This window comes from Dicentrarchus labrax, unplaced genomic scaffold (genome assembly GCF_905237075.1).
Source record: "Dicentrarchus labrax unplaced genomic scaffold, dlabrax2021, whole genome shotgun sequence".
In the NCBI taxonomy this organism is placed as follows: Eukaryota; Metazoa; Chordata; class Actinopteri; family Moronidae; genus Dicentrarchus; species Dicentrarchus labrax.
The window spans coordinates 25,857,433-25,883,758 of NW_026136701.1; the positions used below are offsets into that span (position 1 = coordinate 25,857,433).

The 26,326-nt window shown below is 42.0% G+C and overlaps 1 protein-coding gene across 3 annotated transcripts in view; it reads right to left on the reverse strand.

Annotated features, from left to right (window-relative positions):
* Window positions 1-25,856, reverse strand: part of adcy8 (adenylate cyclase 8 (brain)) — a 100,558-nt gene extending 74,702 nt beyond the window's left edge. For all 3 annotated transcript variants that reach the window (XM_051403213.1, XM_051403204.1, XM_051403193.1), the window contains exon 1: window positions 24,951-25,856. In XM_051403213.1, coding sequence (XP_051259173.1) covers window positions 24,951-25,856 — 906 coding nt within the window. The remainder of the gene's footprint in view (window positions 1-24,950) is intronic.
* Window positions 25,857-26,326: the final 470 nt, after the last annotated feature.

Genomic DNA, 26,326 nt, shown 5'->3' on the forward strand with positions numbered 1-26,326 from the left:
GTCGAGCCTCTCAGGCGGTTTGGAAACGGCAAGTTTAGAAACGCACACGACGCAAGCTGCATGTCGAAGTGGATGTCAGTATAAGAATCAGGTAAACTTGTTTTCTTAGTCGAGGTTTAGTTACAACTGTAACTGATGTTGACTATTGATTAAAAAGTTAAATTTAAGATGTTGATCTGCTGGGCAATATGGATGCAGATCTGTCAGTAAATGATAAGCACCAGGTATTGAGACACTTCATATAGTATAGTAATAGTAGTTTAAAGGACCTGGTGCAGATATTCTGGGACTTAAAGCTGCAGCCACAGTCTGTAGACTTCTGTTTACATTGTATACAACTATACTCTAATATTGTGAGGACTGGACTAATTACCACGCTTTTACTTTGTATTATTTTCTACAACGTCAATGTTAAAATTCACTTAAGCTCCTATAGAAAATATTATTGTTTATGCCTGATTCTGTTCTGTAAAGATCTACAAATTCTACCGACATATGAAATAAAGAGTTTAGAAGGAGGGAGAATTGTAGTGGGAGCACTGTTGTGTAAGGTGTGACTGTGTGGCTCTCAGCTCAGGTCCCAGCCCTAGGGAGGTCAGGACCGGCTCTGGTGTTATCACAGGTTAAAATCCCTGATTGCCCAAAAGATGCATTTTTTGGGGGGAAACAGACAAGTTACCTGCATCTTGTGTCATTTTCCCTTATACCCCTGTCCCCCAAAGCCAGTAAACATGCTGAAAGGAGCGTTGGCAGATAATACAGTTCATTTAAACACAGTTCCTCTTTTCAGAGAATACACTGCAGTAGATGGAGTTTTAATTGTCTCATACAACTGAAGGCAGGTTTGTTTCCAAAGCTCGTTTCATACACAAACGTAGGTTCAACGTGCAGGAGTAGGAGTCAGTGTTTCCACCTGCTATCATCCGCAACTTTAACTCGAAGGAAAAATACCCTGTTGTTGTTGTGTGCCATAAAGAAATCAGCAGGTTTTTCCACTGAACGCACCACAAGATGTAAAATACAGTGAAAAGGCTGCAAAATAGTGACCATGTTTGTCTTCAGAGATAGAAGGTCTGTCTCAACGGAGACAGAATTATGATTCACTGCAACCTTTGAATGGTCTGAAACAGAGACAGAGACCCACAGTACTGGATTATACAGTATAAAGACATTATTGGTGTAACTAGCTGATCTGACAGTCACATCACAAACACTTTTCCCTGTCAGTCTGAAAACAGCTCCTCTTGGCACCTCCAGTATCACAGCCCGGCTGCTTTCCTCAGGCTGAATGTGTAAATTGGACAAACAATGGCAACTGAACGTCTGCAGGAGGACGCGAGTGTTACAGCAGCGAAGGAAACTGAGACGTTCACCAATATGCTCTGAGCGTGCGATCAGAAGCGACCCGATGACGAGGCGCTGGATTAACTTTGCACATCATCTGGGTCACTGTGTGCGCTGCAGATGATGTATTTTTAGTGCGCGCTGTTTGAATGAACGCATTAATAACCGAGGAAAAACGGACACGTGTCGATTTGAGGACGTCCATGTGTCCAAAGATGTTGGTGTCTCTGAAACACAAATATGGAAGTCATCAATCACCATAAAAACTGTAAAAATCTGAGGATCACCAAAGACTAACCAAATTTCATACCAATTCAACTAATATTTGTCATCTTAAGATTTAAATAACTGTGTCATAGTTAAATATAAAGCGCTAAAATCACCCAAAATACAGTTACATGTATGTGTGACTCTTAAAGGTCAACTTACTACCTGTTTTGAAGCTTTCAACCACATTGAGTCATGAGTTTTCCATTAAACAGTGTTTATATACGCTCTGAAACGTCCATGTTTTTGGAGAACAAATCAATTTCTACAGGTCGTTCATGACAGAATATGCAGAAAAACATATGTGTGCATCTCATTCTGACTTCTATGATATGGAAATCTGCACAACACTGACTCCATGGTTGAAAAAACTGGAATTCCAAAAATAATGAATAAAATTCTCATCCCTGATTCCTTATTTCTTACATACCTGCTGCATTAGTTTCTACAGTGATGTTTGAGGTGGCTGCTATGCTTTGTTCTATGTTCAGTCGCAACACTTTCATTACGTTCGTGCATGTGCAACAAATTCAGTTACTTTTGCATCAATCAACAATCATTTGTGTATTAACCCTGAGATCCCTAATGGCCAGCAGGGGGCAGCTCCATTGGCTGCAATAACACACTGTCCATTGTGTCCTGTTACGGATGAGTCGAAACTGTGCAGCCAATGAGAGCAGCTCAACTCGCAGTACGCCACCTTCGCTGGCTACGACAAACTGTCATGGGGACGGCCAAAACGCCAAACTCGAGGCTTCAAAACTCCACAAACCAATGGTTGACGTCACGATAGCATCACAGTTGGTTCAGCCGTTCACCAAGTGTCATGAAAATCAGTTTTCTCTGTAATCCTGCTGACACAAACCCACAAACAGCAGCGAAAACATAACTTCCTTGGCGGAGGTAATGAAAGAGTCACATGTATGTGGCTCTAAACGAGAGACACAGAGGTGAATTAACGTAAAACTACCTCCCTCAGTGCACCGCTGCATCGTCAGACCACAGCGGTGGTTTTATAACAGTGACCTCTGACAAACCTTCTCTAGAAGAGGATCCAACATTCGTGTACTTCCCCCTGTTGTGGCCTTTGGCAAAGCTTCTGCTGAGCATGTGATCCTGACATTTCCCCACAGCTCAGCCTGCAGCTCAGCAGCATGCTCGTCCCTGTAATGTCACCTCATGGATGTAACATCTTGTTTTCCTCCTCTGAGCGAAAAGCAGGAGGAGAAGCTGAAAGCAGCCATTGTGGTCAGCTCCGTCAGCTCTCTGTGTGGCTGTAAACAAGTTTGATGGATTGCTGCCTGAATGCACAGAGTCACTGAGTGCTGACACACATATCTGATATATATATACACTGTGTACTATGGCTTGTTGTGTTCCATCTTGAGCAACAGAGTTTATCTACATGCTTCTAATGCTGATTTATTGATATCACTAATGGAATCCTTGCTCAACCTCTGCGGCACAAGTCAGCTTTAGGCTTCATGTGAGCTCCTCTTTTCTCTACAGTTCTAGAAAATCTCCTTAAAAACAAAGCCTATATCCATCAGTTTGATTTGTTTCCATGTGACTGAAGAAAGATTTCAGTATAATGTGCAGTGTACAGTATACATCTGTATACTGCACTTGACTCCCATAGTAGGCTGATGAATGATAGGTGGGCTTTCTTAACACCAAACTGTGCTCGCCTTTTATCATCAAAATAAGACTGAATCACATTTGTTTTCACGAAGCAGACTTCGGTTTCTCCTGTTCCCTTTGCATCAATGTGGGTGATGGAATAGCCACATATTCAAAGATACTGAAAGACATTTTAAACTAGTTTGTGGGGACAGAAATTGGACAATAACCTCCTATACACGAATCAACAGACATTCACCCTGTTTTGTCTCTATTTGTGGATACTGTCTTAACAAATATGTAAAATCAGAATAACGCTAAGGTCGCCATCCATAAAATAGGGCTGTGCACTGGCAAGAGTCGGCCAATACAATATGTATCACGATACAGGGGTTACGTTGTATTTTTGTGAATCTCTATGTTTTTTATGACATCTTATGGTGAAACTGAAGACAAATTCAAAAACACTGTATTGATTTGTGTGAACCCCAACCGACAGCAGTGTTGTGAATGTAAACTGATGAAATGAGAGCTAAGATTTTGGATGTTACAGGGACTTTTTTCTCAGATTCAGTTTCAGTTTTCCCAAAACCTTGCTTACAATATCGCAACTTATTGAGTCAAGTCTACACTAAACACATCACATTAACATTTGGCAAAAAACTGCAGCAAAGTCAGAAGCACCATTCTGTGTCCTCGTCTATTGGATCCTTCTTTCATTTATTACCTTTTCTATTAGCAATCGATAATCTATAACGTTTCCCGAAGGTGAAAGCTCAAACTCACTGTGCAGTGGGTGAGAAGGGTTGTTAATAATTTAATAATAATTCCTGCCCGCTCAAAGCATCTTTACATTTCTGTTCAATTAGTCCTACAACCGATTTGTTGTGACGGTCGCTGTAGCACCACCATCAGGTCTATTGGCCCACAATGCTAGTTGAGGAAGTCTGACATAGGACTGAACCTAAGGTTTTGTTAGTTTTCATGCATAGGAAGAAGAAGAATAACATTGCCAATTCAGCCCCTAATGAGGGCTCAGCACCAAAACTGGTCCTGTATCACTCAGATATTCTCTGTAACAAGAGAACCCAAACTTTAAATTTATTTTAAAAGCAGCAGTGTTTGTTCTTGAAAGGCGAGCTGGGGGTTATTCCCTGAAACTGTCAGGGCGACAGATCCCAGAGGAAAGGTAGCAGCTTGAGCACAACAGCCTGAGGGAGAGGAGAGACGGTCTGTGATACTGTAGCCGCTAAAGACCCGTCATCCCAGGAGACCCTCAGCACACACGCCAGACGACAAGCGGCTACAAGCCCGGAGAACAAGTGCTGTACGGTCCACTTTGTCCCGACACAGCTGGGGAATACAAACAGAGAGGACAGCGAGGATGCAGGAGTGGACCATATGAACGTAACGCTCACAGACTCTGCACAGCTTTTCAGCCTCTTTTAGCTCCTTAACTGCACTTTTCCTCTGGTTCACTCAGGCAGCTGTTTTTATCAAACAAGCTCTGATAAAGCCCCTGCAGGCTACCCGCTCAGCAGCAAACAGCACACAGACACAGTAATAGATACTAGCTGATGAACAGAGTGGAGCATTTAGCAGCTAAAGAGACAGCCATTTCCCTCAGGAGTTGGTGGAGACCAAAGACAGAGCTAAAAGAGGGTGAATACTGGACACAAACACGACTCCAATGAGAAGATCATGTTGCTCTGTGTCGGCTGGATGTGTACAAAGTGTGTTAATAACTTTAAATATCTCAGGACTGTGTCTTTCAGCCCCTTACACTGCGTCCTAAATGCACGCAAACCAACTATTGTGTGGCAGAATATCGGCTTTTTGTCCACAATGAATCTGTAAATATGCACTTCTGTTGTCATGTAAACAAACCAGCTGCTCCAGATCAGACTGGAAACATATGTAAGATCAGTAAAAGCAAGTTTTTCATGCAGGACCAAAGCAAACTGACTATAGCCTATAAATAACCACTGTGCAACTATTTATCAACCACAGCAACAATAAATAGGATCATTAAGAGGCTGTGTGGATGTAGATATGATAATTTGGCTCACAGCTCTGGAAAAAAGAGACTTACTGCCGGAAAGTCAGTACCACTTTGTGGTTTTGTGGTTTAAGTATCGTACAGTTTATCCTACATCAATACAATTCAAACAGATCTGGTATTGTGCTCTTTGGCGGCTCTTTCCCTGGTTAGAAAATCAGCAAAACCATCGTCATCTTCTGGGAAAAAAGGCCACAATAATGGAGACATGGACGCAGTGGAATTACAGAAATGTGGTCACTTTCACTTCACAGAAACCTTTAGTCCTGATAGAAAATGTATTTAGGTGTCTAAAATCAAGGCTTAATTTCTAGGAAAGAATACTGAAATCTAAAATTACACATCCACAGCCTTAAAACATCCGCCACCATCAGCGGAGCCGCTCCTCAGCCTTCCTGGTTGCTTATGAAACATTTGGCTGTGATGATTTCCGTGTTTCTACTGACGCTAACACTCTTTCAAAGCTAATGGTTTTCCTGCGGCCAGAATCTTATCGGATATGACAGATAGTCGTTGTTGTGTAATAGCAGGGTGTCAACCTGCACACTGCCCGGAGGCAAATCACGGTGAGCCAGGCAATTTCATTGGCAAGTGTCAAGCTGCTCTGTTTGGATTCGGTGTCCCTCTGCACGCAACTCCGACTTCTGCTGAACACACTGGGCTTGCACTGCTGTCCCGATAAACTAATGCTGATTTCAGAAACTGCATAAAGCTATGGTGTTCCTGTAGAGACGTCTGACTTTCCTAAAAATCCGAACATGGTTTTGAAAATATTTCCTCATTTCCTAAATACATCAATCTTTGTTAAGTATATTCTACTCTTCTTATCAAGTCATTTCTCAGGAGTATTTCTTGAGCATACAGGACAGCACTTGCTTGAAAACACTCTAAAAGCTGCGGTTTCCGCCAAACTGAATACATTAATTTGGCCACAGCCCATAAATATCAAATCAAGTAGAATTTAATTTATTTTACAGAAAATGAATCTTCTAGAAAGTTAGCGTGTGCAATTAACACCACTGTGCTTGTATTTATCAACCACAGCAACAAGAAATTTGATCATTAAGAGGCTGCGTGCATGTAGATATGAGAGTTTTGCTCTCAGCTCTGGAAAAAATAGACTCAGTGCCGGAAAGATCACTGCAAGTCAATTCCATTATGTTTTGTCTTGTTATCGCTGTACCTAATTGCAACAGATCCTACAAATGGACAGACTTTTGTCAAACTTGCTTCATTCTTAAAGAATCCAAATGTCTTCCGAACTTTAGATTTTAGATTTGATGGTTCACTGTAAATCGTGTCACCGTTGTTCGGAACTTTTACCTTTCACCAGAGTGGAGACGCTGTTAGCAAAGCAAAGCTTCAATCAACAGATTTATAACTTTAGAATCGGCCCATCGGCCGGTTCATGGTGGTGGTATAACGTTAAAAATAGTTTCCAACTCATATCTGTAAATCTTCACACCCCTAATAACTACAGTAAAGAAGGAGCTCTGTTAATAATGTTAACATTTAGACTTAAACAAAAAGGAATCAAGGTGAAAAACCTAGTCATAACAAAACTGGCAACTCCAAACATACAATAAAACAACAGTCGAGTTAAAAATAAGTTGAAATGGCAAAATTCAAACTCCAGTGATGAGTTTTAGATGAAATGCCCAAACCAAGACAGTTTCCAGTTGTGTTTTAGAGAGAATCTGCACTTACATAACGCCTTTCCGAGGGAGGCTGACTTTAACATTTTCTTTGTCGAAGCTGCTGGAGGAGATTCAGGATCAGACCAAAGGCCAGATGCCTGTAAAGATTTGTCTTTGATGGATAAATCAATACGAGACGCTGCCACACTGACAATAAACAGTTTGAGACAACATTTAAAAGCTTCAATTAAAGTCTCTTCTACAAAGTTTGTCCCTGGTGGCCACCATACGACTAAGAGCCAATCAAACGTAAATGACTCCGTCTGTTTCTTTTTCTGCCGCCACAGGTCGCACAAATTAATGTTATTTATTATTTACATGTGATCATAACTGTTTTATTTTACGGGTGAAAAACTGTCAAACCATGACAGTAAAAGACTGTAAACTCTAAATAGGTTAAATACAGTAACACGCTGTCATATCTCATGGCAAAACCTTTATTTATGCAGCAATTTTTGTAAGCATTTTAAAGTCATTTTTATGGAATAAGGTCGTGTTGGCAGTTTTATAGTGGCAAAAATTGTTTCTTAAAATATGGAATAAAATCAACAGTACTAATATCCTTTTACCTAAAAGTTCTACTGTATTTATTACAGTAAAGTTATGGCAACCACAGCTGCCATTTCTTTACCGTAAAAATAACATTATCACTGATGGACATATAGTAAACATTCTCTGTAGTTTCCCCACGAGGGTTGAATACAGTCGCCGTTCGTTCATTTTTCAGACTACCTGCTGTTTTTCGACGTTTCAAACAGATAACAGTAATCCAAAAGTAATCTCATTAAACGCTGACCCCAGAAGAGAGCGGGGGGACGCTGCTGGCTGGCACCCGGTGCTATGAATAGATTACAGCTGGGAAGTAATCCTGTCTGAAATCATCCTCAATGTGAAGAATAAGCTGGAAAAACCACCCTCACTTTGAGCTTAAAACCTCACTCAATATGTTCTCAGACTCAAACAGGGCAAATGTTGCACATCAAACCCCTGCTTTAATCTGTGGGCTGACCACACAGGGAACTTGGAGAGAGTGGAAAAGTTCACTGGAAAATCATTTTATGTTAATAATAATGATGCACGGTGGACACAAAAAAAACTCTTTTATCTGAAAACCTTTTTTTTTTCTTTCTTGGTGTTTTCAGAAAGCTGCTCTCCTTGACTTCCCTTAGATCCTTGAAATCTTTATTTTGATTAAATAAAACGGAACATAAAAGTGTAGCTGGTATCTATTGATTCATATCTGAAAAGGAGAACTGAAACGAAGCTTCACTTTAAATCATTCTCAACAATCAGAGAGGAACTTTGTGATTCATTAACATGAGGTAACTGAGTAAAGTGGATGGATTTATCTAAAATAGATAAATAATTATTAGACTATATGGGTTTTAGCAAAAGACTGCGTCAATATGTTGAAATAAAATACAAACACAGACACTTAGTGAAGGGTCTGTCTGTACCCAGATTACACCAAAAAAAAACACCCTCCTCATCTGGAAAACCTTGTGATCACTTTCAGAGCGATTTAATGAACGATATTGTACGACCTATTGAATCATAAACCCTGTATCGTATCGCCAATACACTCTACTAACTACTACTAAGTTACTACTAACTTTAACCTAACTATGTTTGATATTGAGTTAATATTAATTAAATGAGGCCCTTTTGTAAGTAACCATCTCATATGAGTAGATTCAAACAAAAATATTGAGTATAATTTATCAGTGAATTGATTTGGATTTATTCAATGAAGTGGATTGAATGAAAATATTCTTCTTTCTTAAGGATAACAAACACTGTACGTTAAACATTTTTAATTGTAATTTACTTAAATAATTGCCACAAAAATACAGGACAAAATTATATTGAACAGATCTGACCTGATACAGCGTTACCTTTTTATTAACCTGTGGTGTGTTTTGTTAATGAGTAGACACGCCTGTGTGAGGTGCTCATTCTGGTGGAATAAACACTGAGCTGATTTCTGGGAGGAGTTTGGTGTAAATGAATGAGTAGGGTGTGTGTGTGTGTGTGTGTGTGTGTGTGTGTGTGTGTATGCCATAAAGCTCAGAGGGCTCAGTGAAGATGGATGAGACACTGTGACGCTGAGCAGTCATGATCCCAATCATGTGTCAGTCTCTGGTCATTATTCTGTTTGTGGAGGTTTGACCTCAGGAGACCTCATAGGAGAGGTCTCAGGGTCAGACGTCTCACCAGGCTGTCCATTAAGACGGACCTGCTCAGGCCACAGTTAATGAATACAGCAGCAGAGAGACGACCACTGTTCTGGTTCTGTCTTTGCTCGATATGATGGGGGGGTCAGACACTCTTAACTTCAATTTAAGATCCTGTTAATTAGATTGTAAGCACTCCACTGTGTCTCATCCTTTAAATCAATTTTCTGAACAAAAACCAGAAGCTTTAAGTATGGACAGGGTCCAGACTCAGAACCTGTGTTGGGTGTAATGTATTATAAACGTACTACGAGGAGTTTTTGACCTACATACACAAACAAGACCATCAGCAAGAAGACTGAAGATACCAGGACCTGACATTCCTCCGATACAGCCTTATGTACCTGGTATTGGCGAGTACCCGTATCTCTGCGCTGATCTGATTGATTATTAGCTCTGAAACGGGACCATGCTTCTTCCCATCGCTGTCCCATTCGCCACTGTTGTCCCAGGACAGTGAAATCATTACTCACCCTGATCTGAGTCTGACAAAGGTTTAACCTGAGCGGGGCCTACATCAATGACAGCCATCATACAGGCTTACAACATTTGTTAAAAAAATAAAAAAATAATAATCTACTGTTTTAACGCACATGTATCGGATCAGGTATCAGAAAGATAAGAAATGGTATCAGCGCAGGCTTGGAGAGTAACAGATTACATGTATTAGCAAAAATGAGGATTATTTAGCAGGACTACACGTTTAAAGTAAAAATACACTGAGCAGAAGACACATATTTGATGCTAACAAATGCTTTAGTATTAGCAACGCTGTTGGCCCAGAGGCTAATTCTTCTGCACTGGAAGTCTTTAAACGTCTTTCGTTTAAACACTGGATCAAAGAAGCACTTTGTGTGATTCCACTGGAGAAGCTGAGATACAATCGTAACAGCTCTCCTGAGAGGTTGATTAAATACCCTGCACCGGACACTAATGTAATATTGCACCAATATACATGTGAGATAAACAGTTGGATGCATAATCTTATATAATGTTGTCCCTGTTGTAAACACAGCCAATAAATGTACATGTAAGGAATTATCTGCAACCTCACTGTATGTATCTGTTCTATTATTAATGTGTCTTATTAATAAGGGGTATTGGGGTTCTGGACTGCTAATCTTATTTATTGTACTATAAATAGAAAATCTTTCCATTTACTTTTGAACAGTCACGTTGTTCTGTTGTCTTATTGGATACACTTACATCAGTGCTTCTTATTGGCACTTATTCTCTCTTTATTTGCATATTTAATGTCGAGCGGATCCAAAAGTTAGTTTAATTGTGTGATACTTGCAAGTAACGCTCCCTGTCCTGGGTATCGGAACATCTCTGAACATACAAAAATCTAAAGCTGTTCAGTTTATTATTATAAATTATACAGTTATATATATATAAGATAAAGATAGGAAGCAAATCCTCACAACAGACGAGCTGGTGCATGGAAAAAAAACGAAAACCATTCATACATTTTCAAAATAGTTCTAAATATGTATTTTTATGTGTATTTGTCAAGATTTTTGTAACTGTGCTGATTTGTCAAAGTGAAATGGAAATGAATGTTGATTAGTACAAGGACTTAAGAGAAGCGGAGTTTATTTAGTTTGACTGTTGCTTTTTAACATAAGATTTTATTGATCGCACAGACAGAACAGACAGAAAATACACCTTGTATAAAGATATAACAGAAATAGTACACTATATACACCTCTTTATATACAAATCTGATTTATATGGAAGTGCACAGGACCGAAAACAGTGTCATTTAAAAGATATAGGGTATAAATATACAGTACAGGTATAATAAAATCCAAAAACCAAACCCTCTTTCTGACCTGCAGCTCTCTCTCTCTCTCTCTCTCTCTCTCTCTCTCTCTGTGTGTGCGTCTGACTGACGATAAGAACCATTTCCTCCATCTTTGTTCTCATGACGTATGAATCCTCTTTTGTACACATCAGGTACCCGGTTGTGTTTCCAGCCAAATCTTTGATCGGAGGCTTTTGATTGCGCATCAGAAATGCGTCACGGGGATCCTGACGGGGCACATTTGGCTGACGCAAAGCACCCGCGAGCTTAAAAAAACACTGAATGAAGTTTGTCAAGTTTATGCCCAAGAGTTCACATCAGAGCATTCAGCCTTCTTACATCTACCAGCAGCAATATAATAACCAGTAATAAGGTTCTGTCAGCAGTTCAGTGAAAGGGACACAAAGAGACAATTTCATTGAGATGAATGTCTGGCTGCCCGGCCGATAATGGAGGAGGAAGAGGAGGGGAGGAGGGCGAACGTTGAGTCAGCGTTTGGCTGAGAAAAGCTGAATGACTTGCAGGTAACTTTTGGAGGTCGGCCTGCTGAACACATCGGATCCCAAAAATGACACATCTGAGGACATTTGGACTTCATGACATTCGAACAAAAAGCAACAAAGGGATCAGTGAAAAGAAGAAAGTGGAAAATAGCTTCCATGTTCCCTGGAGGCAGTTTCAGGACTGATTGCGCTGTAAAAAAAAACTACACAAGGTTTCATTTATCAGGTCAGGACACTCTTCTGGCACTAAACCTCCACAAAAGGTTAAAGAGCCCGAAGCGGAGAGCAGCGAGAGGAGGAAATGAGCCACTGTGAGGCGTCTTTTTTATCGCTTTAGAGCCCAGACTCGGGGGCTGTAATTCTCCCAGACAGACTGTTTCATTTGGTCTCACCGAGGATGAATGCTAGAGGAATAAACACCGTGACAAACGGTGGCCGTGGCCAAAATCCCCCTCAGTGAAGTTTGTGATGGCAATGAGCCAGATAATAAATCAAGCTCTTCATTCTGTGTTTTTCTGCCTTTAAACAGACCTGAGGGACGGACAATGACCACACTGCGTCTTACTGCTTAATCAATATTATTCTTTCTCCTTCAATATCTGAGGCAACGACATAAACCCGAGAGACAGCGGACTCTCACTCCCTTGTACAATTTCTTTCATATTTTTTTTCTACTTGTGGATTAAATGGATGCATTTTTTTGACAACTGCAGTCACACATTATTAGAAACAGATATATTGGACCCCATTAGCTGCTAATAGCTCATAGTGAAGAGTACGACCAAAACAGGACTGTATATAGCATCCGATGCTAACGGATAACAAAAAAGGGAATACAGTAATGAGATGGGGTTTTTTTACCAGCTAACATTAGCTGCACAAGCCAACTATCTAACGGCATCTAAAAATAACTTTTTAGCAACATCTGGGAACTCTGCAAATCACCTCATCCAATTGATATTGTATGTTAGCTACTTCTCGCCTTATGGCTGGTTTCTGTTTACTTTGGATTATGTATTAGTCATGATTCTTGTGGGCTTTTAATGTGAAAGAGATGCTACAAATGTTGAGTTTGTGTCAACAGAAAATCACAACAACAACAACAACAAATGTAGCAGATCAGAAAACAGGGACATGTCTTAATAAAATAAGAAAACAAGAAGTAATAAATAACAGTCTGTTTCTAATATAAGCCTGTTTGAAATAAAGGCCTAGCTCTCTCTGCAGCTGAGATTGAGGTTACTTTACTTACACCAAGTTTTCTGTGTGCAAAATTAATATTTAAGTGAGCTGAGACTCAAAAAATGATTTAAATATATTTGGAGAAAGCTTTTATGATGATACATACTTTAAAAAGAAACCCTTTTCTCCACTTTTAGGGCGTGACGCAGTCCAAAAAAAATCATGTTTGGGTGGTTAAACTGTAATAACGCCTGCTGAGCTCTAAATGGATGAATAGTATTTATGCACTGATTTTGGGAGTTCATTCATGACAGAAAAATGAGAACAAAAACAGTAAAAGCTTTTTCTGTCTGTGGCAATTTTTGGAAAAGGCTGGGAGGTCACGGCACAAAAATGTCACAGGAAAACTCTGCCATTAAAAGCTCAAAAAGCTGCTGCTGATGGCCCCCGATCCTTCATTAAATATTAAGAGTGGCTGAGTGCAGTGTCTGGTAACAGCAAGATTGTCCGAGATCAATCGCATGAAACCGGCGAGATAAAGGAGGAGGAGGAGGAGAGTGAAAGAGAGTTGAGGGAGGGGAGGAAGGAGAGGAGATAAAGGATGGAGTCTCACTGATTCGTCCCTTTTAGCCGTCGCCCTCAGAAATTATGTTTCATCGAGCTGAGTCAGTGAGACAGAGGAAACGTCTTCAGAGGAAAGCTGCAGATAGACGGCAGTGAGGACTTTAAAGGTCACAACGACTTCAGATAACAGGAACTGTGTCAGGATCAACATGGCCGCCTTTCACTGTCAGAGCATTCAGGGTTTTGTGGGAAGCAAGAATTCTGCCTAGTAACATGTGAGCACAAAAAGCAACGGTCCAATGATATGTAATAAAAGCAACAAAATAGCGTTAGACAGACAGGAGAATTACAGGTTTTCAATGATTTGATCACCGTTTCCAAAGCTTGTCCTCTGAGAGACCAGAAAATAGTTTCCGCTCATTAAACTAGAAAAATCTGTAAAATACTATCGTTTTTCTCAACTTTTAAAGGTCCAATGTGTAACATTTAGATTACATTGCATTACATTTCTGTCAATAGATCCTCCTAAATGTTACACACTGGACCTTTAAAAAGCATATATATAGCACATTTTGATCACAGAGGCGAGCAAGACTGACATATAGACCAATAATATGCTCTCCTATATACTGTTTTTCACTTTATCAGGATAAACTGAAACACAGAAATGGTCTTCATCAGCAGATGGAGTTGAATTGTATAGATGTTCAAATTTCCATTTTTCCGAGCACTTTGAGGACCAACATCTGCTGATGAAGATCATGTGATATGATGGAAAACTCTAGAAAAGCTCCTGAATGCCGATTTACAACCTATGTGTCTCATGTGTAACTGCCACGGCCGTGGTTGAAGTCTGGTTAACGGCAACTGATTGATTAAGGTCAGAGAAACGTTGGAGACTATTGGTGCAAGACGGGGTGTGAATGTTGTCTGCTGTTAAAGTCCGACATTTTGAGTGTTTAAACAAATGATTAATGATTCTGGTGTGTGGACGGTCTCAGCTGATCAGAGGGCAGAGAGGCTGCTTGAGCTGCAGAGACAATCAATAAAGCAGGATCGATACTTCAACACTCACAAGCTACTCATTTGGTATTGATTGGTTTAAACAAATATCAGGGTTTCCCGCAGCACTTTGCAGCTAAGGCGGCCTCAGCAACACACGCCTGCCGCCTTAACCTACGTCGTCCAAAAAAACAAACAAAAGTAGGCCGAGTGATATGAGCGATATGAGCGATATCCGCCGTGTTACTCTATCCTGTTTTCTCCCTTTCTTTCCAAACCGTGACCAATGCCAGTCTCCCTTCTCTGCAGAACGCATTAAAAAAATAATGAAAAACGTGCCATGAATCGGAATATAATCAGTTTTTATAATCTTTAAATATGTGATATGCCTCCGAATCGTGTGATGCGTCCGAACAGCGGCATCTGGTGGTTGTCATCGCGCTATCTATCATCGTTCGCCAAACATTCTACAACATTCTTTGTCCGGGTAAAAAGAAAACATTTTTGGGTGAAGAGTTCATCTGGCATTTGGATAGCCTGTCGCATCGAGATAAGATAATTATTCTAAATTATCTAAATTCTATAAATACTTGAATAACCTGTAAACTGTTCGCTCAAAGTATCTGAAATTATTATGATAGGCGTAATGTTTTCTTATCAAGGCTAGTTGCGTTTACACGTGGTTGTCTAATAGCTATACGTTTGATGATCGCACGTGATTTTCTCTCGCATTGTACACAGCCAAATGGACAGAGAAACGCAACCAAAAATTGCGGGCTTCTTCGTACGACGAAGCAGGCCTACCTCACCATCCGCACCGCCACCCCCCCTCCACCCTCAATGACAAAGACAATGCAGTCTTATGGAGAAATGGGCCAACTTCTCACTTCCTTTCTGAGCTCAGTAAACAGTTTCCTGATGAGTTTCTGGTCTCAGTCTGTAGTTTCAGTCTTCTTCCATACAGCATGATGTTCATTTAGTAACTGATGGTCCCATTTAGAGTAAAACAGACCATAAAGCAGGGTATGCTTTAGGGCGGGGCTACCTTCTGATTGACAGCTCATTCTCAGTGAGTCCGTCCAGCTCAACGCACCAAACTCAGATCGAACTGTCAACCTAGGCAGTGCTGATCAGATATAGATCCAGATTCTGTTGTTGACTATTTCTCTCCTCAAATCTGTTCACAAACATATTTTACTGTTTATCTGAATAGCAGATCGTGTGTGAGCAGGAGAGCCGCCAATGTTTCCTACTACAGTAGTTGACAAACTGTCATGGCGACGACCAAAAATTTGTAGCATTTCAAACAAACATAATGACAACAAATTAGTTCTGTTTCTGCTGGAAACAGAAAATATCAAGTGGGCGTGTCATATTCTACATTTGTGCAGTGCCCCTCAAACTGGGTGGGAACACGGGCTGGATCGCTAGAGGAAGAACATTTGGTGTGATGCAAACGCAGCCGGTATTCTATGCATGAATGTGGTGTTCTTAGTAGAAAAAGTCGAGAAAATGATTCATTTGAATAAGTAAATGGGGTCGTGATCAGCCAGTGGCGCTGTTTTAAAAGACAGGCTTCGGTCATGGAAAATCTGATCAGTTCTCTCTCACATAAAAGCCCGAAATCTGAAATGTAAATGAGAGCGCACAGACGTGTATGAAAAAGAAATGATTGTGATTGGCTGGCAGCGGGGGGAAAACAGAAAAGCCTTTTTAATGTTGAAACGCACAGAAACATATTTTCAGGACACGCTAAAGGCAGGAGAGATTGAAGATGCATGCATGTAGACCCCCGCATGAAATCCACACTTAGTCTTTCTTTTTTTTTTCTTTCTATCTCTTCGGTGCAGCCGGCGCTCCAGGTAAGCCAAGTTTGACCTTGAAAGAGGAAACTGCGGTGAGCTTGAAGAACGGCTAATCGGTGAGTGTGAAGCCCCTGCTGTGTGTGTGTGTGTGTGTGTGACAGAGGGAAAGAGATACGGCGCTATTGACGGTTTTTATAATGCTCTTAGCTACACAGAAACACTCCCCTAACACCAAAACACACACATTATCATACACACACAGCCCAGAACGGCCTAATCTGTTATTTACTGACGCCTGTGTTCATTTAACAGTAAGTAAAAAAGGCTAAATGACTCCTGCACAAAGGCCGCCATCAATGCGGCAGCGGCTGCAGAACCAGAATCAGCTCTATTCGGATAAAAAAGGCAAACAGTGGGTCAATATGAGCTTATTGTTTAGAGAGCGAGAGGATGGGGGCGGGGTCGCGTCGGTGCGAAGGATTTAAAGGAAATGCAAGCGGCTCGATACCGAAAGCCTTCGACAGGGGCCAGAGACAAAGGATGTGGGGGCCAGCGGGGGCGAAGAGAGGCTCTAAAGAGACGGAGGCGGATCGATGGAGGCTATTCTGAGTCTTGACAGGAACAATCAGGCTTAGAGACGATGGGGAGAAGCGGACTACCTTTACTTTCACAACGCAGTCAATTAACATACAGACGAATCTGATGGCGGGTTTATGTGTCGTGCTCTCGAACGGCAGTACGTGCTCCTGTGGCGTCAGGTTAGACCAGGGTTAGGCAACCTATGTGGCCTTTGTCGTGGCTCCCTGTGGCTTAATACTGAAATGGTTGTTATAGTAACATTTTCATTTAACCTCTTGTTGGCCTGAAGTGATTCTTGCACATTATCCAGTTGTAGAAATGTGTAGCAATTACACACCGAATAATAAAACATTGCGTCAACTAAAAGGTTATATACATTATACCTGGTGCCTTTTACTCTATAGTTTGTTACTTTGGTTATATATATATATATATGGTTATGAGTCACTCATTCACATGAATTAAACCCAAAACCCAAAAATAAATTGTTGAAGCAACACAACTTTAAATGTGTGCAGTATTTTAAGTATATAATTCCAGTTTGTTCCACTGACTCATTTTCTTTAAGTTGACTTGATATCATTATAAAAATGTAACGTCGTATAGCTCAAGATTTTAATTTTTTTGTTTTAATTTCTGTTTATCAATTATCATAAGAAAGATTATGCATCCAAATAATTCTTAATTATTTAATTATTCCAAAGTGTAAAGATGTTTAGTCACATAAAAAAACATAGAGAATTATTTGGCTTCCATTTTACACAATCAATTAAGTATAGTTTTCATTGTACGTCAGCTGTTTTGACAGGTCATTTCCATGAATTAAAAGAAAGTGGTAACATTTGTATAAATAAGATGCATTTAAGTGACATTATTCATCTAAATCCTGTTCACACATATTAAATAAGTTTGGAGAAATGCTGCATATGAGTGTAACTTAACTCTCACCCCAACTGGTCGAGACAGACGACCACCTACCTAGAGCTGAAGGATCTGTCCTACGTTTCTGCCTTTAAACAGGCAGTTTTTCCTTGCCCTTGTCGCCAAGTGCTTGTTCATGGTGGTACTGTTGGGTCTCTGTAAATAATGTAATAAGGAATTTGGTCTTGACCTGCTCCATTTGAAAAGTGTCCTGAGATAGCTTCTGTTATGAATTGGCGCTATACAAATAAAACTGAATTGAATTGAATTAAACTGAATGTTACCTTAAAAATGAATACTTGAGTTACTGCTACTCAAATCAAACATCTTTAATGCTCAAACAGTTTGAGTTGAACTAACCTCCACATAAAACCAAGATGTGTCCATTAAAATAAGCCACATGTACACAAATCAAAAAATAAATATATTTTTTGCAAACAGACACATAAAAAGTGACTAATTAACGAATTCTTTTTACACATTAGTACAGAGCATTCGAGTCAGTGCACCAGATGACGCTGTATAAATGCCCCCAATCAAGTTTGATTAACCACAGAATAATGAGTCTGTCTCTACAAAAAACGCAATTATTCATTTAATATGATGTTTCTGAAGCGGTGACATTGAAACGTACACACATAACATTCATAATAAATAAATATGTCTTTGTATTTCTGCGGCAGGAACATTTTCAGTCGCTGTTTGTTTGATTTGGAGCCGTCTGATAAATCCCAAGCTTTCCTTTCTAATTAAACTGACAGTCAACGTCGTCCCGTCCTCGTCTCTGCTCTCTGTACTTAATATGTAGGCTACATTATATGTTCACCACTTCCTTAAGCAAACACAATTAATAAGAGCAGATTAGCCCCGCTTGTGTCGAGGATGTTTAATTTCAAAGCGAGCCCCGATCTTCGTAACCCCAGGAGTGCAGCGTGAGCCGCCCTAATCCCGCCACCGCCGTCGCGTCCAACCCGCCGCACTCGCATGTCACTGCAACCGAATTATGACGGAACATGTAAGGCGCTGATCTCAGAGCGCTTTCAGGTCGACTTATATGCTAAAATAATCCCTCTCGCCCACACAGAGGTTCCAGCGAGCTAATACTTATAATAATGACACAAGCTGAGAGTTATCATGGAAACTAATTAATGACTGAACTTCAAAAAACACTCCTACATAACAGTGATTTAAGGAAAATGTGACAGTTATTCTAACTTAAAGGCAGGGACCCATCTGCATTCCTGTAAATTAGAAGGTTGTCCAGATACAAATCGTTGCAGCTTTAATTGAACCTAGACGTCTAAAAACAGAGACTGTAAAGTTCAGTCTGGACTTTGGGAATATTAGTTTAACAAAAGAAGTCTTGAACTGTGTCTCACGGTCATTAGCGGCTGATTGAGTTGTCTCAGCACTAATGGAGACAAACATTAACCTTGTTCATGTGACAACAGGCGGTTGTATAAGAGGTTGTATACATTGGTCTTGTGACCAACTCAACCTTGTGGACCTTTTGCTCTGGTGATTTTGACTAATTTAGCGCAGTTTTAACGTCCATGTGACGTGTCACCAGTTCAAGGTTATATTGATGAGTGGATGTGCTCCAAAACAAATACAAATGTACACATGGTACACAGTTTGTCTTCACGCCAGCACCTGAACTGGACCAAGAAAGGTGCCAGTACACTAATTCTTTTGGTGTTTTTTATACTTTTTAACAAAGACAATGTCAGTGCTGTTTTCTTAGCGTTCAGCTAGCTGTGTTTACACAAAGACGCAGTCACGCAGCTGTTTAGGAGTATTTCAACATTGTTTTTAGAAATACTGAGGTCCAAAAAATGAATTTGCTAGGAGGTTTTAGAGACATAAAATCCTCAAAGTAGTAATTTTTATGCAATTATTTTACGACTTTTATTGTACACCCCTCTGAAATAAATACCAGTGACCTCAATGGTGGGTACGGCCATGTACTCAGTACTGGTGGCCCATTTCAGGCACTGCTTCAATGCTTCCCATATGTTATGTCTATTAAACACTTCCCTGAGGTGGTGAAAATCCGGAAATATCACAGATCTAAACTCGCTGATGGTAAAACAACAGTATTTCTGCCACACGCCATCATTTTTTCATTAATTGATCATTGATTGACCACTTGCCTTAGTTATAACATTACGTCCAGACTAGTTAAGTAATCGTGGTAAAAACCAGTAGCGGATGTAGTTACAGACTAATTAGTAGTTACTGAGTTAGTGTCGCCTTTACATCATAACAAAGGAGAAAACTCACACACAGCTGCTGCAACACAGTCCTGCATTCAAATCCTTACTTCAGTACAAGTATTGAAGAACTTAAAGAATTAATACTAAAAGTAATTGTTCTCAGCAGTGTTTTACTATTATATCTGTGGTTTTTGTATTTATATTACTGCTTCATCCATGTGTACGTTGCATTTGAGCTCATTTTAACCACTTTAAGCTACAGCAATGCATCATGATTCTGTAAGATCATCATATGTTTATCCAGCAGCCTCGACCTCCGACCTCTCCTCTGAGAGGGTCGCTGGGTCAGTGGCTGCGAGCACAGTGACACGACTGAACCGCGCAGAAGGGGGGAGCTGGGAAATCCCCCCTGAGCTGGACAACAAGAGACACACAGTACGGCGTACAGTCAGCTGCACCATATCTACAGTCATCTAAACCTCCACGCTGAGGGTCGGCGGCGTCAGCTGAGAGCGCAGCACGATGGGATTCAGCCGGTAGGGGGACAAGGCTCTGTTCATCCAGATCAGGCAGCACCAGACGCAGAGAGAATTTTTGGAGTTTTCTGCATGTCTTAACAAGTACAACTCTGAGCCGCGCCAATGAGCGCGCTGAAAATAATTCACATATTCAGCCTTGTGCCACTGGTGTGTGAGCTCACAGAGAGATGGGGAGTGTTGTCAGTGTACATCTGCAATCATCTATATAAATATTTCTACTTATGCATATCTAAGAACAATCAAACTAAACTAAGTCTGTGTTTTTTGTTAAATGCAATGCCCCAAAGAAAAAAAACACTGTTTGTATCAGTGATCTCAAGATTATCTAGCGTCTATAAATTAGAGCTGCCCCGTAATCGTCAGTCGATGAGAAGAGTCTCAATTGACGCACTTTTCATTAGTTGGTTAGAAAAACAAAAACATCAGAGGATTGCTGCAACACAGACTTTTTCTCTTGTAACACAGTGAGTCTCTTACTGCTGCATATGCTAACTGTACTAGCTGCTGCCACTAGCTAATTAGTGGTCCTATTGGCTGACAGTAACCGGAGCTGGAAGGACAGGGGGAGTTTAAACACTACTAGCGTGGGAGCAGGAGGACCCGGCGGGGCCAGAATTAGCCACAGAACTGGAGCGGGGTGGACCGACGGAGGCCGACTGATTTCCAGTGGCTCCGACCAGGACTCTGACTCTGGGGATGAAGACACGGCGGGAATCAAATAAAATATGAAATAAACAAGGACACAAATACTAAAGTGAAGAGCTAATGGCAATGTCCCTGAAGGATGTTTGCTGAGTTAAACAAAGAACATGCAGAAGAAACATGTTCATACTCATATGTTCTGCACACTGCTCATAATGCTGAGGATTCACAGAACGAATAATAAAGTTAGGACATTAATATAACAGCTATTCTCTATATACAGAGTCACATGGTGTCTCTCTCCCTCTGCCTGTGTTGTATCGCAGCCTCTCTGTGGTTTGTTTCCATAGCCGGTCTGCTCCGACTGAAACTGCTGTTTTTATCATCTACGTCGGTGAATTAAGGATTTATTTCCACCAAACCAGAGTTGGTGATTGTTGGAAACACTAACAGAGACGGTTTTAATGAGTTTTATTCTGTTTCTGTCCACTTTGAAAGAAGTTACGATGTAACGGTGATCCGTGAGGTAAAATTACCATTTCTGTCTGTGGAGTCTGGTGGCAACAAAAGTAGGGATTCTTTCCATAATGTTGTCAAACACTTAGAATAAATAGAACAATCTGAGCCTGTCAGTGGCTAAAACAACTACTTTTATTGGATTTACTTTGACTTTCCCCAGGATTACCTTGCAGCTATTGCATCCCTTTTCACCAATATGTTCACATCTAACTCTGTGAATTAAAAGTTTATTTTGACCAAAACAGAGTTGGTGATTGTTGGAAAGACTAACGAAGACAAAAGATAAGGTTTTATTTTGTTACAACCCAGTTTGAACATTATTTTACTGAAATCTGTGAAGTAAAATACTGTTTTTTTCAATGGAGTCTAGTATGAGATGCAGTCCTCTAGTGTGACATAATCCGAAGGATGCCTCCTCTCTTCCACAACATCACCAGCCAAAGCTGTTGTAAAGAAACAGTAAACAGAGCCAGAAACCAGCGACCTGACAGTGGAACGTATTTCATATCTGACTGCTCATCTGCGGAGTTTAACGCTGATGTGAAGACCTTCGTTTTGAAATGAGACACACACGATGTACTTGAGAATATTTAACGCCCACCTCGAGAACATGAATGCTGTTTTACCCAACTTAAGACGATAAACACCTTTTGATGTTCCCATATTGAATGATCCACTTCAGGTGAGCGTTTTCCATCCAAACACACAAACACACAGCGCTTCATCTGCACAACTCTGACAGACAGTTTCTGCTTCTTCGCAGTTCCTCCTTCATCCACTCACTGTTCATTTTAAATGTTGTTGTGTTGTTTTCACACATAAAACAACAGCGTCTGTTTACCAACAAGCTCTATTTAAGGACTAATGAGTTTCAGAGATAAAAGTATATAAATTTGGCTTATGGATAATTATTAGTTATTGACTTGGAGTGTACACTGGTGGGTCTATAACATGCTGTATAAGACAGTAAAGAGACTCTACTTAATGAGGCTTAAAAACATGAACTACAATCTGTCACATGTGCACCAAATGGTCCAAACAGAAAGCATTCTAGCTGGCGTAGTCGTCACATACAGCAGGGGCTCCCATGAGAACTACATTACTGCTTAGTCTTACAGTGGGTTACTCATGCTAGTTTACGCAAGTAACGCAAGGAAAATATTCGCCCTTTAACCTGTTTTACAACAGCGGTATGGGCCTAAAGTAGACAGGTGTTGCTGTGTCAAACAGATCGAAATGAGGTATAATAACTATATCATGTAGCTAATTTATAAAAAGTCTGAATGCAAGATGAACAACTTTTAAAATGCTTATTTTCTGAACGGAGTTTGGTTGATGATAACTCTGATGTACTGGAGTACACAGTTCATATAGCTGAATAGTCTATTTACGTTGCCTCAAATATTAAAAATTCCCAGCTGTTGGTGTTCTGACTGAAGCATTAAACAAAACTATTTCACAATTATACCTATTAAGAAGGTCTTTAAAAGCAGAAAGGACATAATTCTTACGATATATTAAAGAAAAATGGGAAAATATCTTAATATAGAAATTTCAGAGGAGGACTGGATGTGGAGAACACAGCATTCATCCACAAGCTCAAAGACATGGAGGGAATTTGGTTGGGAAATGTCCATTTTTTTTTACACCCCCCGTTAAGAGTAAACAAACATGTTTTCTTCAAATCAAAAGTTGCAGCTTTCTGGGATTTTCATATTGCACCTGTTGGTAATATTGTGACTTGTTGTACAGCTCTCATGTAAAATAGTGTTTACTGCTACAAACCTGAGCCTCCAGGCCTCAAGCAGTGGATGGTAAAGAAATCTTTGTAATGGACAGGATGACTTTCTGTCTGAGATCTACAGGAGCAAACTTCTTTAGAAAATGGGAGAAAATGACTGTTTATTCCTTCAAGGATCATTATCATTTATTAAACTGACTCAGTGACATATTTCATGGATATTTCATATTATATTAAAACTGTACAATGAACACAAACAGTGAACTCAGTAACTGCAGGAAGTTTGTGTAAAATCAGAGATTTGGATGAATTCTGAGCAGATTAAAAATCAGGAGACGTTGCCGACCCTCAGGTTGGGAACCACTGGTTTATTCTACAGTGGAGAAAGGACGCTACCTTCCTTCCTGATTCTAATGGACCTTTGACATTAAATATTATGAATTCTTCATGTTTCTGTTCTGTTTTCTTCCCTTTGAATGTGAAAAACACTGAAATAAAAAAAATAAGAAAACAAACTCCCATCTGACTCTTAAAACAGCTCTGGAAGGATTTATGGTTTTAATATTCACCAGTAGGGGGAGCTGAACCTATGTGGTGCATTTCAGATCCTCTGTGTGTGTGTGTGTGTGTGTGTGTGTGTGTGTGTGTGTGTGTGTGTGTTGGACAGCTCCTGGTGCTGAAACCTCGGCTTTCAGCGGGTGTCACACACACAAACTGAAACCTTTCACAAAAACAAAAGCAAGACCTGATGAATGAGGAAGTCATAGAGCAGAGCGGCGCTTTAGCCCCTGTTCAGGCACAATTACCCCCCCACCCCCACCCCACAGAGACACTGACCGGGGGGGGACGAGAGCGTCTGCTGCAAACTAACTGCTGCCCACTTTCAGGTTTCACGCTCGCAATCGGAAACACGGAGCAAAAAACGGAGAGAAACGTGAATGACAAGCAGCATCACAGCTTCAGTAAACAACAACAGCTCATCGGGGAGAGAGGACGAGGAGGAGGAGGGGGAGGAGGGGGGAGGAAATTGCGATGGATTGTGAGGAGAAAAAGGAGAAGAAGATCGAGGAGAGGTGGGGGAAGCTGAGGGAGGAAAAGAGGGAGGTAGAGACAGAGCAGGGTGGAAGAAAGGGGGAGAATAATGGGAGAGACGAGAGGAAGATAGAAAGTGGACAAGAGGAGGATTATAAGGGGGGAGGTGGAGGGAGATGAAGGAGGAAGAAGTTAATAAAGAAGAGGATGAGGATGGAAGAGAGGAGGAGAAGAGGGGGGAGTAGAGGAAGATAAAGATGGAGAAAAGGAGGAGAGGGGAGAATAACATAAGGGAGACGGAGATGGAGGAGGATTAGTGGGAGGAGGTGGAATATGGAGGAGGAAGGAGAGGAAGTCAGTAAAGGAGAAGAAGAGGAGAGGATTAGGGGATGATGCAGGGAGTGAGAGGGGAGGAGGTGGAGAACAGATGATGAGAATAAGAGTTGGAGGATCAGAAGGAGGAGGAGAGGAAAGGAGGGGGAAAGGAGCAACAAAGGGGGGACAGAGGAGGAGAAGGATTAGGGGGGAGGTGGGAGAGGAAGAGAAGGATTATGGGAAGATGCTCGGAGCAAAGGGAGAGGAGGATTAGATGGAGGTAAGGAGAAAGGTGAATAAATGAGAGGAGATGGAGGAAAGAACAGGGGATGAATGGAGAAGATGAGGGGGGGGGAGCTTACCTGGTTGGTAGAGAGCTGTGCATTCTGGGAGATGAGCAGCTGGACCAGGATGTGGAGCCCGGAGGTGAACAGGCCGGCCATGATGGCCCAGGTGAGCGGCAGCGGCAGCATGCTGTAGGTGGCGAACAGGGTGAACAGCACGTATCCCACCCCGTCCCCCAGCAGCCCGTAGCCCAGCCCGGCCGCCAGGATCTGCGTGGCCATGGCCACCCAGGTGACCACGCCGCTGTACTGCAGGTAGCTGTGCGACGTGGTGTCCTTCCGCACCACCACTAAGGCACAAATGACGACCTCGATGCCCGTGAAGAAGCCCAGGAGCGTCCCTTTGATCGGGTCCATCGGGGAGGAGGCCAGGGTGAGGTGCAGCACCAGCAGGGTGAGCTTGGTCACCACGTCCAGGATGTTCATCACCACCACCGACTTGCGCCTCTGGCCCAGAAAGTAGCGCTGGTACAGCCGCTCCAGGTCGCGGGACTTGAAGGCGTTGCGCAGCGTGGGGAAGATGACGCCCCGGTACGTGTAGCCCCAGTTCAGGAAGAAGTCCGAGTTGCTCGGCGCGCAGTCGATCTGCAGGAAGCCCAGGTCGCTGCTGGCGCGCTCCGGGAACACCTTGGTCCCGCCGTTGTTGTGCCGGTCTCCCACCGACGTCCGCCCCGCCGACTGCTTCCGCGCGCCCTGGCTCGGGTCGTAGGGCTCGTCCGGCCCGATGCCCTTCACCCCTCCTCCGCCTCCCCCGCCCTGCTCGTGGATGAAGCGCTGCTCGGTGATGTGCCGCACCGCGTTCTGCCACAGCAGCCGTTTGGGTCGCGCGCTGCCGCTGCTGTTGCTGTTGTTGCTGCTCGGTGTCCGGTTGATGGTGTACAGCTCCTCGCTCGCGCTGGAGCACCGGACCTCGGACAGTTCCATTGTTGTTGTTGTTGTTGTTGTTGTTGTAGTTGTTGTTGTTTTCTCCTATCGGTTGTGTCGGTTAATATGATCCCTGCCTTCCCGGTTGCGAGTTCAGCTCAGCGATTTTGGGGAGACGACGTCCTCTCGTGCGCATCGAACCGGGGGCGCGTGCTTCTCTCTCGGGTTGCGGCGAGCACGGCACGGGGTAAAAGCGCGGCTGGAGGTCATCGTCACGATTCCACGGAAGAAACGGCGCACAAATCCGACTCGAGTGGAAAAGCATCTCCCGGATTACCCGCGCACCACCTCCACCATCATCATCGCCACCATCACCGCCGCCGCCGCCGCCGCCGCCATCGTGCACCGCGTCTCCGAGCCGAGGAATCACCGGGCGGCGCGTCCGGGCAGCAGCTCGAGCCACCGTGCGCCGACCGTCCGCACCATCAGGGTGCCGCGGCGTCACGGAGAGCCGGGGTGTGTGGGGGGGG